This window comes from Salmo salar, chromosome 07 (assembly GCF_965601325.2).
Source record: "Salmo salar chromosome 07, fSalSal1, whole genome shotgun sequence".
NCBI lineage: Eukaryota > Metazoa > Chordata > Actinopteri > Salmoniformes > Salmonidae > Salmo > Salmo salar.
In genome coordinates, this window is record NC_138297.1 from 30,318,147 (window position 1) to 30,332,885 (window position 14,739).

Genomic DNA, 14,739 nt, shown 5'->3' on the forward strand with positions numbered 1-14,739 from the left:
ATACTGTTGTCACATTTTATTACATAGTTCAACAAGTGTGTCAAAAGAAGGATGATGTAGTAACCAAAAAAGTGTTAAACAAATCAAAATTGGTAAAAGACCAAGTCCATATTACGGCGAGAGCAGCTCAAATAAGCAAAGAGAAACGACAGTCCATAATTTCTTCAAGACATGAAGGTCAGTCAATCCGGAAATTTTCAAGAACTTTGAAAGTTTCTTCAACTGCATTTTCAAAAACCATCAAGCGCTATGATAAAACTGGCTCTCGTGTGGACCGACACAGGAAAGGATGACCCAAAGTTACCTCTGCTGCAGAGGATAAGTTCATTAGAGTTACCAGCCTCAGAAATTGCATCCCAAATAAATGCTTCACAGAGTTCAAGTAACAGACACATTACAACATCAACTGTTCAGAGGAGACTGCGTGAATCAGGCCTTCATAGTCAAATTGCTGCAAAGAAACCACTACTAAAGGACACAAATAATAAGAAGAGACTTGCTTGGGCCAAGAAACACGAGCAATGGACATTAGACCGGTGGAAATCTGTCCTTTGGTCTGATGAGTCCAAATTTGAGATTTTTGGTTCCAACCGCTGTGTCTTTGTGAAAGGATGTTCTCCTTATGTGTGGTACACTACCGTGAAGAATGGAGGAGGATGTGTGATGGTGTGGGAGTGCTTTGCTGGTGACACTGTCAGTGATTTATTTAAAATTCAAGGCACACTTAACCAGCATGGCTACCACAGCATTTTGCAGGGAAACGCCATCCCATCTGGTTTGCGCTTAGTGGGACTATCATTTGTTTTTCAACAGGACAATGACCCAACACACCTCCAGGCTGTGTAAGGGCTATTTGACCAAGAAGGTGGAGTAGTGCATCAGAAGACCTGGCCTCCACAATCACCCGACCTCAAACCAATTGAGATGGTTTGGAATGAGTTGGACCGCAGAGTGAAGGAAAAGCAGCCAACAAGTGCTCAGCTTATGTGGGAACTCCTTCAAGACTGTTGGAAAAGCATTCCAGGTGAAGCTGGTTGAGAGAATGCCAAGCTTGTGCAAAGCTGTCATCAAGGCAAATGGTGGCTACTTTGAAGAATCTCAAATATTGTCACGACTTCCACCGAGGTCGGTTCCTCTCCTTGTTCGGGCGGCGTTCGGCGGTCAAGGTCACCGGTCTTCTAGCCATCGCCGCTCCACCTTTCATTTTTCTATTTGTTTTGTCTTGTTTTCCCGCACACCTGGTTCACATTCCCTCATCAGACTGAATGTATATTACCCTCTGTTCCCCCCATGTCTGTGTGTGGAATTGTTTGTTGTTACGTGTATGTGCACGTCAGACTGGTTTGCGCCAGGTTATGTCAACCCGTATTTGTTTAGTTTTCTTAGTGCCGTGTGTTTGTTCACCGTAATAAAGGGCTCCGTTTGCTACCCAATTCTGCTCTCCTGCGCCTGACTTCCCTGCAGCCAGTTACGCACTCGCTACAAATACTGTACATATAACGTGATTTGACATCATTTTAACTGTGGCCAAGGGCCTTCTAATGTAACTCTATGGCAGCTCCCAAAGAGCTAGAATTTTCAATATCTAGCCTTAGACTTTGCATTGACGTAGTGTCCCCAGTGACAGAACACTGAGCCAATCACGGTGCTACTCTCCGTATTTTATGCTGGCTTGCCCCACCACCACAGAAAGCACTGAGCTAGGCTGAAACACCTGCATTTTGGAGCTGCCTTACTCAACAAAACAAAAAAGAGACCATGTTTTGTATGCGGCTTTATTAACTCAATGAAATATATTTTTTTGTACTTTTTTTTGCGAACTGATATGTGACACGTATTAATATTTATACTTTTTTTGCTAAAAATGTGGGGCTCAAAACAGGTTCCGCCCCACCTGCCGTTAATGACGGGTTGCCACTGTTTAGGTGTCAAGTGGATTTTGCACCCCTCAAACACAGGAAATAGATTGCTGAAAAGGAAAGATCCTCAGGTGGGAAGGGGCATACATGTTGCTAATGTCATGTATCCCTCCTTCTTCCCTTCCTTCTCTCCTCCTCCTTCACCTAATAACCACAAGTGCCCCTGTCCACCTCTCTTCCTCTCCCCCTCCCCTCCTTGCCCGGTTGTCTGTACATATCTAGGATCAGTTTATCCTCTCCTAATCCTAACCTACAGCCAGTTAAGCCAAAACCTAAAAACTGACCACCCTAACTTCATCCTAGACCATTCCTCCAGCCTAGCTAATCAGATTACGACTGAGATAGGATTAGTATAGGAGCAGGTGGGACACTAAGACTGTGTCCAAAATGGCACCCTATTCTACATAGGGTCCATCGGGCTCTGGTCAAAAGTAGTGCACTAAATAGGGTGCCATTTGGGACAAAAACTGAGACAGGCTGGAGGCTGTACACCAAGGAATAGGGAGAGAGAGAGAGGGGGGAGGGATCCTAAGGATTAGTTCTATTGGGCTCTATCATAGTAGCTGAGTTAGAGACACTTATAGTGCCTGGAAGATTGTGACGGGACAAAATGTAACCCTCAACTACTTCATTTTCATAATTGATATCGTCATCATAACATTTAACAGCTTCGACTTTATCATCATCAACACTTCTTCTGTAACTTCCCATTTCGTTTCGGATTACCTGGATGCTACTGTGACGAAACAGGTAGGTGACAACACTGCTAGCTACCATACTGACACTGTGCTGAGCTCAATGAGCTGTACAATGAATTCAGCTTAATGTCTGGGCTTGAAATGTCAGTGAAGTAGAGGTAATATGCTCAAAGGTAAGGCCCTTACTATCGTTTATGTTAAAAGCACAGAGTAAATAGGCATATTTCTTAAGATCTATTGTCTGTCATGTATGAGTCATCTGTGTGTTTTCTCCTAGCTCAGAAAACATTATAACGAACAACAAACATAATATTTGGAAGTCTACTGCATCGTATTCTGTCGTTTATCAGGAAGCACCAAAAGAAAATGGATTCTGTGAGCATACCGACCCACTACGTGTGATGTCAGTCCCATCCTCTGTGATGACATCACCACCAGAGCCCCATCACCATAGAAAGAAGCATTGTGATTGGCTGAACCTTCATTAGGACCAATAATGTCTCTGACAGTGGACGAGACAGCTGGGGATCTACCAGTGAGGGACGTAGGGCTAATGAGAGGAGGGCTGATGCCCACCGTACCAGGTAAGAAGGATGGAGTGGGGAAGATTGAGATGGGAGGGGGTGGGGGGAGAAGTGTGAGGGGACAAGACAATAAAAGAATGCAGAAGAAATTAGTAACTGAACAAAACAGTGCATTTACATTTTACATTCATGTCGTATCAAATGTTAGTATCAGGAAATAAATAGATTTGATTGAAGCAATGTGGTTTAACACCCTGTCTCCTTCGCTTTCTGTCTGTCTCTCCTTTGCCAGACTCTGTGAGAGGCGGAAGATCATGGAAGAAACCACAGGTGCTCAAGTTAAAAGGTCAAACAAAACCAGGAACTCACAGATCAAAACCAGGAACTCACAGATCAAAATGACAATGTGTCTATTTCTGGGAGTTTTTCACCTCTAATCCCTTCTCTGTCTTTCTTCCTTCTCTATCTTTATTCCTTCTCTTGTCTTTCTTCTCTAGTCTCTTCCTCTCTTAATTCTTCCCTCTCTCTTTCATCCCTCTTAATTACATTTCTTTCTCTTCTTCTTCACGGTCAGTTTCTTCCACCTCTCCCTCTCTCTTTATTCCCTCTCTCTTTCCCCTCTTTCTCCCCTTTCTCTTTCGCTCCCCCCACATTTTTCCGCACCTCTGTTCCATTCCCTTATTTTCCCTCTCCTTCTTCCTTCTTTTTCTTCCTCCTCTCCATCAGACCGTCAGAGGGTGTTCCAGGTGCCCAGGGAGCAGCTGGAGGACCAGTGTTTCCGTCTGCAAGAGGAGAACAACCTACTGAGACAGCACACACGCACACAGGAACAGAGGCTACGCAGGTACTTGTCCAATGAGACACGCTTCTTTTTGTCCTGCATTACATAACATTTTGTTACGGTGTGCCCTAATGAACACAACCCAGCTGAACCAGACCACCCAATGTATATCCTCCATGTCCTCTCTCCTCAGGATGTCCACCAAGCTGATGCGTCTAAGGGAGGGGCGTCCGGGTGAGGCCGGTACCAGGGTCAGGGAGGGGGACATGGAGGAGATGATCCAGGAGCTGGAGGCGCGTGTGGCCACCCTGGAGAGCCAGAAGGGGGCACTGCAGAGCAAACTCAGCATGGCCAGGCAGCACATCATGGACCTGGGGCCTGGACGGAGTTACCACAGACTCAGAGGTACCTAGCTGTCTGTGTAACTATAGGGCGATATTTTGAGTCATGTATTTTGAGTCATCTATCTGAAAATAATTCTACACAATATTGTTTATGAAATTCTATTTATTGTCCTCCCTCCCTGTACGTCATCACTGATGTGACATGACTAAATCTCTACCTGGTACAGCCAAAAGAGGAGTGGCCACCCCTCAGAGCTTTGTTCCTCTCTAGGTTTCTTCCTAGATTCCAGCCTTCTAGGGAGTTTTTCCTGTAAAAGCAATGCAGATGCTTCTACATCTGCATTGCTTGGTCTTTGAGGTTTTAGACTGGGTTTCTGTATATCACTTTGTGACAACTGCTGATGTAAAAAGGGCTTTATAAAATACATTTGATTGATTGACTAAATTAGTGAAAGCTATCCAGTGGATCCTCTGTAGGCTTTCACTGATCCAATCATATTGGATAATGGAGGAATTAAGGAAATATGCATTTCAACACAGGACACCTTTCCCCTTTCCCCTTTCAGGGCGGGGAATGGATGGGCAGGGAGGAGTCAGACGAGCAGCACAGACAGCTCCGGCCCACTACGGCCTCAGCCTGGAGGACACCAGAGGAGAGATTGAGAAATTGTAAGGAAAGAGAGAGAGAGAGAGAGAGAGGAGAGAGGGAGAGAGAGGGAGAGAGTGGGGTGCGTGAGCAAAAAAACAGTTGAGTAGAGAAGCAAGTGTCCAACATTCGTTCAACGTTCTTCCCTCCCACCTTACCCCTCCACTACTGTACCACTACTAAACAGACATACGTTCCTCAGGTCCGTGAGTGAATGCCTGTCTGCATAAAAACAGACCATTATAATTGCAAATCACTCTGATGCAACCCATGAGGCAGATCATAGGCTATGTTCCAATATCCACACAGGCAAACCACTTAGAATACATGCGTCATTTAATACATTGCTTCATTCTAAGTGGTATTATTATGAAACCACATCAATTTCCTAACAGTACACTAACAGACCCATAGATGACAATGCTTTGCTCTGTGGCCTGTGTGATCTTACTTTACCAGACGCATAACTACTCCTCTTTCCTCTCCCTCCTATATTTCTCCGTCTTCTTTCCTCTTTGATCCAGCAGGTCCAGTGTGATCGAGACCCAGAAGATGAGGGTGACAGAGCTGGAGCAGGCTGCCCAGTCCCTGAGAGACACACTTGGGGAGAAGGAGAGAGAGATAGAGGACAGTATGAAAGAGATGAGGAGACAACAGGCCGGCGGACACAGGTGGGGGCAGCTCACACACACACACACACACACACACACACACACACACACACACACACACACACACACACACACACACACACACACACACACACACACACACACACACACACACACACACACACACACACACTTACCCATTCCTACTTCTTAGCACACCACTGCACTGTAGTATGTTGTGAATCTAAACGAGGACCTTTTCCTTCTCCAGGATCACTATAAAGGACAATGTGGACGTGATCCGCCTGCAGAAGAATCTGTCAGACAAGAGCGCTGCCCTGCGTGTCAGCCAGGAGAAGTTCAACGTGCTGCAAGAGGTGGGAGGCTCTCTCTACCTCGTTCATCCTTCTTTCACTTCATCATGATGAGAAACTGACAACCTCTACCCTGTTCTTTCTTTTTCTCTCCCTCTCTTCCCCCCCCCCCCCCCCCCCATTTCTAGGCTTATGAAGCTCAATTGGAAGAGGTAGTAAGAGAAACCTTCAGTATAACTATGAACAATCAGTCAATACCATGAAAGAACTTGTATTGACCGTCTAATATTTCATATGTCCGCTAAAGGGTCAGAGGTCACTGAAGGAGAGCCAGGGGGCATTGCTGGAGAAGGTAGAGGAGCTGAGTGAACAGCTGAAACAAGAGAGACAGAGAGCGCTGACACTGGAGGGACAGCTCACCGCTGCCACTCTTTCTATGCAAGCCCTCGAGGAGGTATTGCAACGAGTCTGCAAGTAGGGGTGGAGGAAGTAGGTAGAAGTTGTCCCTCCCTACCCATTGATACAAGGCCAAATACTTCTAACTTTATACTATTCTATTCAGTTCCAAGAGAGAGTGTCAGACCTGGAAGGTGAGAAGAATCTACTGAAGGACAGCTATGATACACTCCTGGAGAGGTGAGGAATTAATTAACTATAGTAAATGGACTGACACTCTTTCTGTCTTTCTCTTTCTTCACCTGCCCATCTCTCTCTCACTCTCTCTCTCTCTCTCTCTCTCTCTCTCTCTCTCTCTCTCTCTCTCCTTCTCAGCACTTTATCTGCCCACAGCCATGTGGAGGAGAAGGTGGATAGAGAGAGAGAGCTGGAAAAAGATAGGGAGAGAGAGAAAGAGGAGATCTGGAGGATGGACATAAAACGGCTTGAGGAGATTCTGCGAGTGGAGAGGGAGGAACGAGGGAGGCTGGAAGAGGAGAAAGAAAGGTTGCAACGGGACAAAGAGAGGATAGAGGAACAACAGGAGAGGGAGAGAGGTGAAGGAGAGAGAGATTAAGTTCAATACTACTTATTGGTAAAGCCAAGAGTTTCTTCTTGGCCATGTGACCTGACCTAGGCTGTGTCTCAAATGGTACACTGGCTAGTCCCAATTTTAGTGCACTACATGGGGAATAGGGTGCCGTTTGGACAAAGCCCTGGCATATAACTAGGACCTAGGATTTTTCCTGGTCAGGTCACGTGGTCTAGAAAAACTCATTACTTATTGGGTATCAATTGTGTTATAAATATCATAGGCAGTCTATTCTATTGTTTGAGAATTCTTTTTATATGAATTTTCAGAGTCCATTGAGTCGATTAGAGGAAAACATGATCGAATGGAACAGGAAGTTCTACAGTACAGACAGGAAGTGACATCACTGCAGGAGAGACTGGACTCAGTCACAAAGGTGGGAGGTTATTATTGACATGAATAACATGTTAACAATATGTTAATATCAACTTAATAATATACTGTATGTTATAAAACAGTTTTGCTCCGTTTTTCATGTCTCCCCATTCTCTCTTCTTTTTCTTCTTTCTCCCTCCGTTTCCCTCAGGAGTTTGACATGAGTGTTGAGGACCTCAGTGAAACCCTGATACAAATTAAGGTTAGTCCCTTCTCAGATTAGTTAAACAACGACAATATAACAAGGTAACAATATAAGAGGTCCTTTAAACCTTATTAACTTTCTCTATTACTGTGCATTTTGTAATGCCTTTCGTAGACATTTAGGCTACAGCAGGAGGGCCGTGAGGGTCTGCGGTTCCTAGGGATTGATGGGAAGGTGGAGGACTCATACAGAGAGCTAAGGGACCTACAGGCATCCCAAGCAGAGACTGTGTTAGAATTACAGAAGACCAGAGACTTACTGTTACTGCAGCACCGCATCAATAATGATTTGCAGGTAGGCAGATAAGCCTACTGGTTTACCTTTTTAATTTCTATAATTGTAAAGCAATTTTGGGTCCTTGAAAAGAGATATATAAATCCCATGTATTATTATTATTATTATTATTATTATTATTATTATTAACACACACACACACAGGCACGCATGGACGCTTGCATACACACAAAGGTAATTATGAAGGTTATCTTACATACTCTCCTCTTTCCTTCCTTCCATCTTAACCCCCTCTCCTCTGTTCTCCTTCCTATTCCTGTCCTGTCACAGGCTGAGTTGAACACAATGATAGAGAGAGCAGAAAGAGAGAGGGAGGAGACCAAGAGGAGGGTAGCGGAGAAAGATAAACTACTTGGAAGAAGAGCCTTGCAAATCAACACTTTACAAGGTAAGAAGAATGTGGTAACACTTTATTTGAAGGTACACATATTAGCCACAAATTTGTAGTTTATAAGTGTATAAATTAGTAGCTTATAAGGCCTTTATAATGTGTTATTAGCCATATATTAGGTCTTAATTAAGTGTTTTCTAATTCAAACATTATAAGTCATGTTTTACCGGCCAATCCATAATAACCTCATTGTAAGCCATAAGAGTAAGTTACACAAGAAACAGACTCTTAGTAAGCGGTCTCAATGTGGGACTCATAAGGGCATAGTACCTCAATATGTGATCCCTATAATAAAGTGTGACGACTTACAATGTTTGAATAAGATATTACTAATTCATTCAAATGGTATCTAAATAATTATTCTTTAAAGGAATAATCCACTCAAAAATGATCTTTCGTATTTCTTTCATTAGTCTACTGTTGATACAGTCCCAAAATGTTTTGCATGTCAGCAGTCAAGTTTTCAAGATATATGATTTACAAGAAGCAAAGTGTAATGTCGCGTTCACATGCCAGTCAGAACGAGCAAACTCTGAAATTTCCAACTTGCTGATTCATTGAACGCGGCAAGTGTATAACTACAATAGTTAGCAAGTTGGAAATGTCAGTTTCCTCGTTCTGACTAGCACGTGAACGCGGCATTACTTGCCACATCATCATGATGATGCATTTTGCATTATATGATTCATTTTCATGATGTGGCAAGTTATACAGTTTTCTTTTTAAAAGTCCAATATCTTGAAAACTTGACTGCTGACATGCAAAACATTTTGGTCAGAAATGAAAAAAATACATAAATATAGTTTTGAGTGAATTATTCCTTTAATATAAAAAATTAAATTGAGCGTTATCTACTAAAGCTCAGCTCAGTGAGTTTAAAATCACTTTTTTCTTCTTCTTCTTTAAAGCCCAGCTGAAGGAGTTAGCCTACAGCCCTAGGAACTACAAACGGAACATACCACTACAGTACACCTGGCCGGGGGGGGACCAGGAAGTGGTACAGCCCATTGAAGACGACACCACTTTCTCTCAACTACGAGCGGGGGAGTCCCTTTTGGAGATCCACCTCAAGGGGGCAGCTTTCACCCCTGGGGGGCTACGGACCATGGGGGACGCCCGGAAAGGGGGGGGGTCAAAAGGTGAAGCGGTTGTGACCTTTTGCACCTACGCCCTCCTGGACTTTGAAATGCACTCCACACCCCTGGTTTCGGGAGGGCAACCCAACTACGGATTCACATCGAAGTACCCCCTCTCTGCCCATGATTTGGGGAGGCTGGGGGGTCAGGGGGGAGGGGTGCTGGTGGAGCTGCACCAGGCATTGGGAGGGGTGCGTTTCGTGACCCGAGGGGGGGCGCAGGTGCCACTGGTTGGAGCGGTAGAGAGGAGAGGGGAGCGGGTGAGCGGACGAGTCAACATCGCAGGTAAGTCTTAGCATCACCTGGTGTCATTATATTGCAGCAACAACGGTTTCAGCTATCATGGATCAACCACTGTTATAGCCACAATTGTGGCTTTATTATGTGTTCTAATGTGCATCATTGTTAGCAGAAACTATGCGAGGCCATGCAAATGTGGCCCAGTAGAACTGAAACATTAGATATACAGTATACCAGTAATATGACATACTGTGTAAAAAAGTATGATTGCGCCCGTCACTGAGACTCACCTATTATCCCTTGAAGGCTCTGAGGGAGATGTCATAGGGATCCTGGACTTCTGGATGCGTCTCTTCCCTCCTGCGGAGCCCATGGACACAATGACAGAGAGAGGAACGGACAGAATGACAGAGAGAGGAGCAGACAGACGGATAGAGAGAGGAGCAGACAGACGGATAGAGAGAGGAGCAGACAGAATGACAGACAGACTGATGGACAGAAGGACCATCAGTCCACAGAGACAGTGGAGCCCCATCTGGGCCCAGAGAGGTCTAGGCTTGGAGGACAGTGTGTGTGAGGTAGGCTACTGAGACAATTTTACAACAGGTCTGTCATTTAAAATCCCCAGGTTTTATAGAAATCCTACTTGGAAGATTTCCTGATATCTAGCTTATTCCCTCCTGATTCCAGGAATCTTCCAACTGGGATTTCTGTAAATCCTGGTAATTTGGGGAAAGTTACCGGAATATTGCAAGCCTAGCTCTGCTCTTAAAAGACCAAAGATTCACTGGGTGGTTGAATTCATGCAGAGCACAATGTTATTTTCCACTACAGCAGGAACCATTTGACTATGGCGGAGGTATACCCAACGAGCTGGAGGTGGGGCTAGAGCATTGCGTGGGTCTAAGCGCCCGCTGGCCGGGACTACTTCCGGACTCCTACCTCGTGTACCGTCTCTACGACCTGCCGCCTCACTCTTCCACCACAATACCGTGCAGCGCCGACCCACTGTTCAACGACACGGTCAGCTACCCTCTGGCCGTGACCACTGACGTTCTGGAGTACCTAAGAGGGGGCAGTCTCTGGGTCTATGTGTTCGATGACAATGATGATCAGACTCCACCTGCTTACCTGGCCAAGACACCCATACCACTCCGCCCGCTGGCAGCAGGACGACCTATCAGAGGTGAGAAAAGGACAGTTGTCATCAACCCTAACCCTACCCTATCTATCACCAATTCTGTAGAGCTACAGGGTGCCCTTGATTAGATCCGTCAGGTGTCTTAGTGCTGAGTTGGAGTAAAACCCTGCAAACCCTTAAACTCTTCACATTGTTAAAGACAAAATAGATCATATTGATTCATAGAAATAAAAAGTACTCCTGAAAGTTGTAATAGTTGAATGCACAAGGTGCAATTTTAAAACTGGTTAGTGAATCAGCAGTTTTCCTCTTTTCATGTCAGTCATTGCAGACCTTAGAGAGCTATCTATATCAGAAATGTCAGAAATGTCCAGATCAACTAGCTCATGTCAGCTAACATTTTTAGCTAGCTTTTTTGCCAAATGATTGTGCTGTAATGTTTGAGTGACTCAAATATCACATGAACACACATAAGAGATGGCAAAATGTGTAGAACTGCAGGAAATCAGCTTTAAATCTGCAAAATTGTCTCTGCACACAATGTGTAGATTTGCACAAAATGTGTAGATTTGAAGGAAATTAGATTTAAAACGCACCAAAAAAGGTCTCCATCCTATGGCAAAATGTATATAATTCAGGATATAAGCTTTAAACCTGCAAAATGTTCTCTCCGTCAACAAGAGGGTTGTGAACAGTTTGTGTCATGAAGCTGATCCTAGATCTGTACCTAGGGGAAACTTTGGTCGCACCCTGAAGCCGTGCTTCCTGCTATACCTCGCTTCCTTCTGTACCTTGCTTCCTTCCTTCCTTCCTCCCTTCTTTAATTCCTTCCTTACTCTCAGGTGACTATGTTCTGAGGGACACGGGTGGCGGTCCGCGGGGGATGGTCCGCGTGTTCATACGATGGATTTACCCCTTCCAACCACCAGAGGGCAGCACCCAAAGACACAAGGAGATGGACAGGATGGAGAGAGCAATGGAGAGGAGGAGCGAGAGAGCAGAGGAACTGCCGAGGCCTATTGCCAAGCCTAGGGTGAAGGTATGGTTCACATTTCATTTTTACATAGACTGGTCACATTAATTGTTAGCATCTCCTTTCTCTTGCAACCTTTTTCTACCTCTCTTTATATTCTCCTTATTTCAGTCAAAGGCTGTTGAGCCTAGAGTGGACAGACCTGCTGCACAAAAAGAGACCAGCATTCAGGTATGGAACACACTTGCACACAAACAACCAACCATTATCATCTGAATATGCAACAAAGTATTTGCTCTATTATGAGATTTGAAAAACTCAGAGATACTGAGTTATCACTCTCTGTACCTGTTAGCCCAAGCCCCGTCCTCCACCAATCAAGCTGCGATTACCCCAACCCGACGCCCAATCAGAGCGAGCCACACCTGTGACATCCCCAGAACCCAGTGTCGCCACACCCCTCCAGTCTCCAGCGAGAAAACGGGCCACGCCTCTTAGATCACCTGCCACACTCCTTCTGACACCTGGGACGAGTCAAGCCACGCCCTCCCAGTCGCCCACCAGGAAGCAGGCGACCCCTCTGAGGCTACCTGAGGTCAGAGGTCAGAGTTCACCTGTGTCAGAGTTGACCCCATCTCGACCTGACTCAGCTCGTTCCACCAGGAGTTCCGCCAGCGATGATAAGAGTTATTTTAAGGTGAGTGGATATAGATAGTATAGCAAAAATTTGAATGCAGACAATGGCCATAAGCAATGCTAACATGTAGGAAAGACAATCGGGCTCCCGAGTGGCACAGCGGTCTAAGGCACTGCATCTCAGTGCTAGAAGCGTCACTACACACACCCTGGTTTGAATCCAGGCTGTATCACAACCAGCCGTGATTGGGAGTCCCATAAAGCGGCGCGCAATTGGCCTAGCGTTGTCCAGTTCTGGCCGTCGTTGTAAATAAGAATTTGTTCTTAACTGACTTGTCTAGTTAAATAAAGGTAAAAAAATATATATATAATTTATTTCTTTTTTTACTTTCAAAAATAATAATAACGAATTATAGGGAATAATTGCAAAAGCAGGATCACATTTAAAAGATGTGTATAAGACTAAAAGGACTGCAAGGAATAGAGACACAGTATAATGATTTGATCATCCTACGTTAAGAGTGAACTTTTGACATCTTTATCTCTTCCTCCCTCTCAGGACATCCCCTCACTGGAACAGGTGTCTATGGAAGAGGAGGAGGAGGAGCAGGAGGAGAAAAGTGACAAAGGTGATCATTCATTACAGCGCTATCTATATCTTATTTACGACCAATAAAGTACTCTTGTCCTGGAGTTGAATAAGAATATCCTGATGTCATGAACAGTCATTGGTTCTGCTTCCCTCTGTAGCCCAAGTGGATAGTGAGGTCATGGAATCCAGAGAATCAAGGACCTCCAACCGTAGTGACGTCATCATTATTCCTCCATCTTCAAGGAGAATCAGAAAGGTAAGAATCAATCAATCAATGTGTCAATCAATTAGGTCTGGTGACCGGCTGATTGATTGAGGTAAGAATGAGAAAAATAGACACCTTACATTTTTATCAAATCTTCAGTGAAATCTTTATTTCTGCGTTTCAGGGAGACAAGTTGAGAGTGGAGATTCTCTCTCTCTCTTTTGAGCCCACCTCCCGAGTGGCTCTCGATGAGTCAGTGCAGCGCGTCTATGTGGAGTACCGCCTCCTGGGAGTTCCCATGGAAACCACAGAGACACCCATGTCCCTCCGTAAACCATCGGACGGGGAGGAGATCCATTACAACTTCACACGAGGTGTGTGTGTGTGTGTGTGTGTGTGTTCGGAGGGGTGTAGGTGTTGATACTCAAATTCCCTGTCTCACCATATATTCTTTATTTCCCTCATTCTCCCAGTCATCTATGTGGACAGCTCTGAGGCAGCCCCACTAAGACAGTACCTGTACACCATGCTGGAGGGAACTGACCCAAACCAGGGCAGGTGAGTGACTGAGTGACTGAGTGAGTGAGTGAGTGAGTGAGTGAGTGAGTGAGTGAGTGAGTGAGTGAGTGAGTGAGTGAGTGAGTGAGTGAGTGAGTGAGTGAGTCTGGAATGTAATGAATGTAATGGTATCATACACGTGTGTTTGATACCGTTACATTCATTCCTTTACAGCCATTACTATGGCTCCGTCCCCAATTTAAAGTGCCACCAGCCATCACTGGATGATACTCATGAATGTGTATGTGCCATTTTCAATAGAGTCAATACATGCTATAATGAGTGTCTACCCAGGTTGAAGTTCACTGTGGTCAACGAGCCAATGGATGATGATGATGACGAGGAGTGTACCGACGTTGGCCACGCTTTCCTGGACTTACAGGAACTGCTGCTGACAGGAAATGACATCACTGAGCGGCAGATCGACAGTGAGATTCTATATTTCTATTGTTTTAAATATTTCTGTGACATATTCTATAATTTCTCCTCCCTTATGCACTGCATTTCTTACTCTACTCACCCATCTTTCTCTACCACTCCTCTCTCTCTCTCCCTAAATAGTTGTCAGTGTGGATGTAGAGAAAGAGGTGATGGGAAAACTCAAAGTCTCTCTGGAAGCAGCAAAGACTTTGACTGGGATATACTGGGACTATCGCCAGAAGAGAGATCAAGAGACCAAGAGTGATGAAGAGAATGACGAGAAGGAGGAAGATAAGGAGCAAGAGGAGGAAGAGAAGGAAACATTGAAGAAAGAAGATGAAATACAAGTGATAGATTATGACATTGATGATGATGACAGTGACTTTTACTAAAAGTGGAAATATGAAAAGGATATCATGAAACAGATAGGAATTGTGGTCCCCGTGAATAGATTGTGTGACTGACAAACTGACCACTCTTAAATAAAGAATATTGAATAACAGTAAACGTCTGACCTTGTATAATAAAACATATTATTGTCTGATCAAGTTATTATTTTTCGGTGTGTAAACTAACCAAATACTGTATAAATACTATCATTTACATTTTAGCAGACGCTCTTATCCAGAGCGACTTACAGTAGTGAATGCATACATTTCATACATTTTTTCTCTGTACTGGTCCCCCGTGGGAATTGAACAAACAACCC

General features: G+C 44.5%; 1 protein-coding gene across 3 annotated transcripts; it reads left to right on the top strand.

The window, feature by feature from the left end:
* Positions 1-14: 14 nt before the first annotated feature.
* Positions 15-14,578, top strand: rpgrip1 (RPGR interacting protein 1). Of its 3 annotated transcripts, XM_014207231.3 has the most exons (28): positions 15-2,669; positions 2,968-3,201; positions 3,434-3,487; positions 3,868-3,985; positions 4,116-4,327; positions 4,833-4,935; positions 5,437-5,583; positions 5,795-5,900; positions 6,026-6,049; positions 6,145-6,291; positions 6,400-6,473; positions 6,609-6,829; positions 7,134-7,240; positions 7,391-7,441; positions 7,559-7,738; positions 8,009-8,126; positions 9,038-9,550; positions 9,812-10,083; positions 10,340-10,691; positions 11,489-11,685; positions 11,791-11,850; positions 11,975-12,316; positions 12,815-12,884; positions 13,006-13,103; positions 13,237-13,426; positions 13,526-13,610; positions 13,905-14,038; positions 14,172-14,578. In XM_014207231.3, exons 2-28 carry the CDS (start codon positions 3,114-3,116, stop codon positions 14,420-14,422), a joined length of 4,314 nt encoding a protein of 1,437 aa, XP_014062706.3. In that variant the 5' UTR covers positions 15-2,669; positions 2,968-3,113; the 3' UTR covers positions 14,423-14,578. The 3 variants fall into 3 exon arrangements, with proteins under 3 accessions (XP_014062706.3, XP_045577786.2, XP_082833670.1); XM_045721830.2 differs by having other exon boundaries at positions 15-3,201; XM_082977544.1 differs by having other exon boundaries at positions 15-3,201; positions 5,440-5,583.
* The last annotated feature ends 161 nt before the right edge of the window (positions 14,579-14,739 follow it).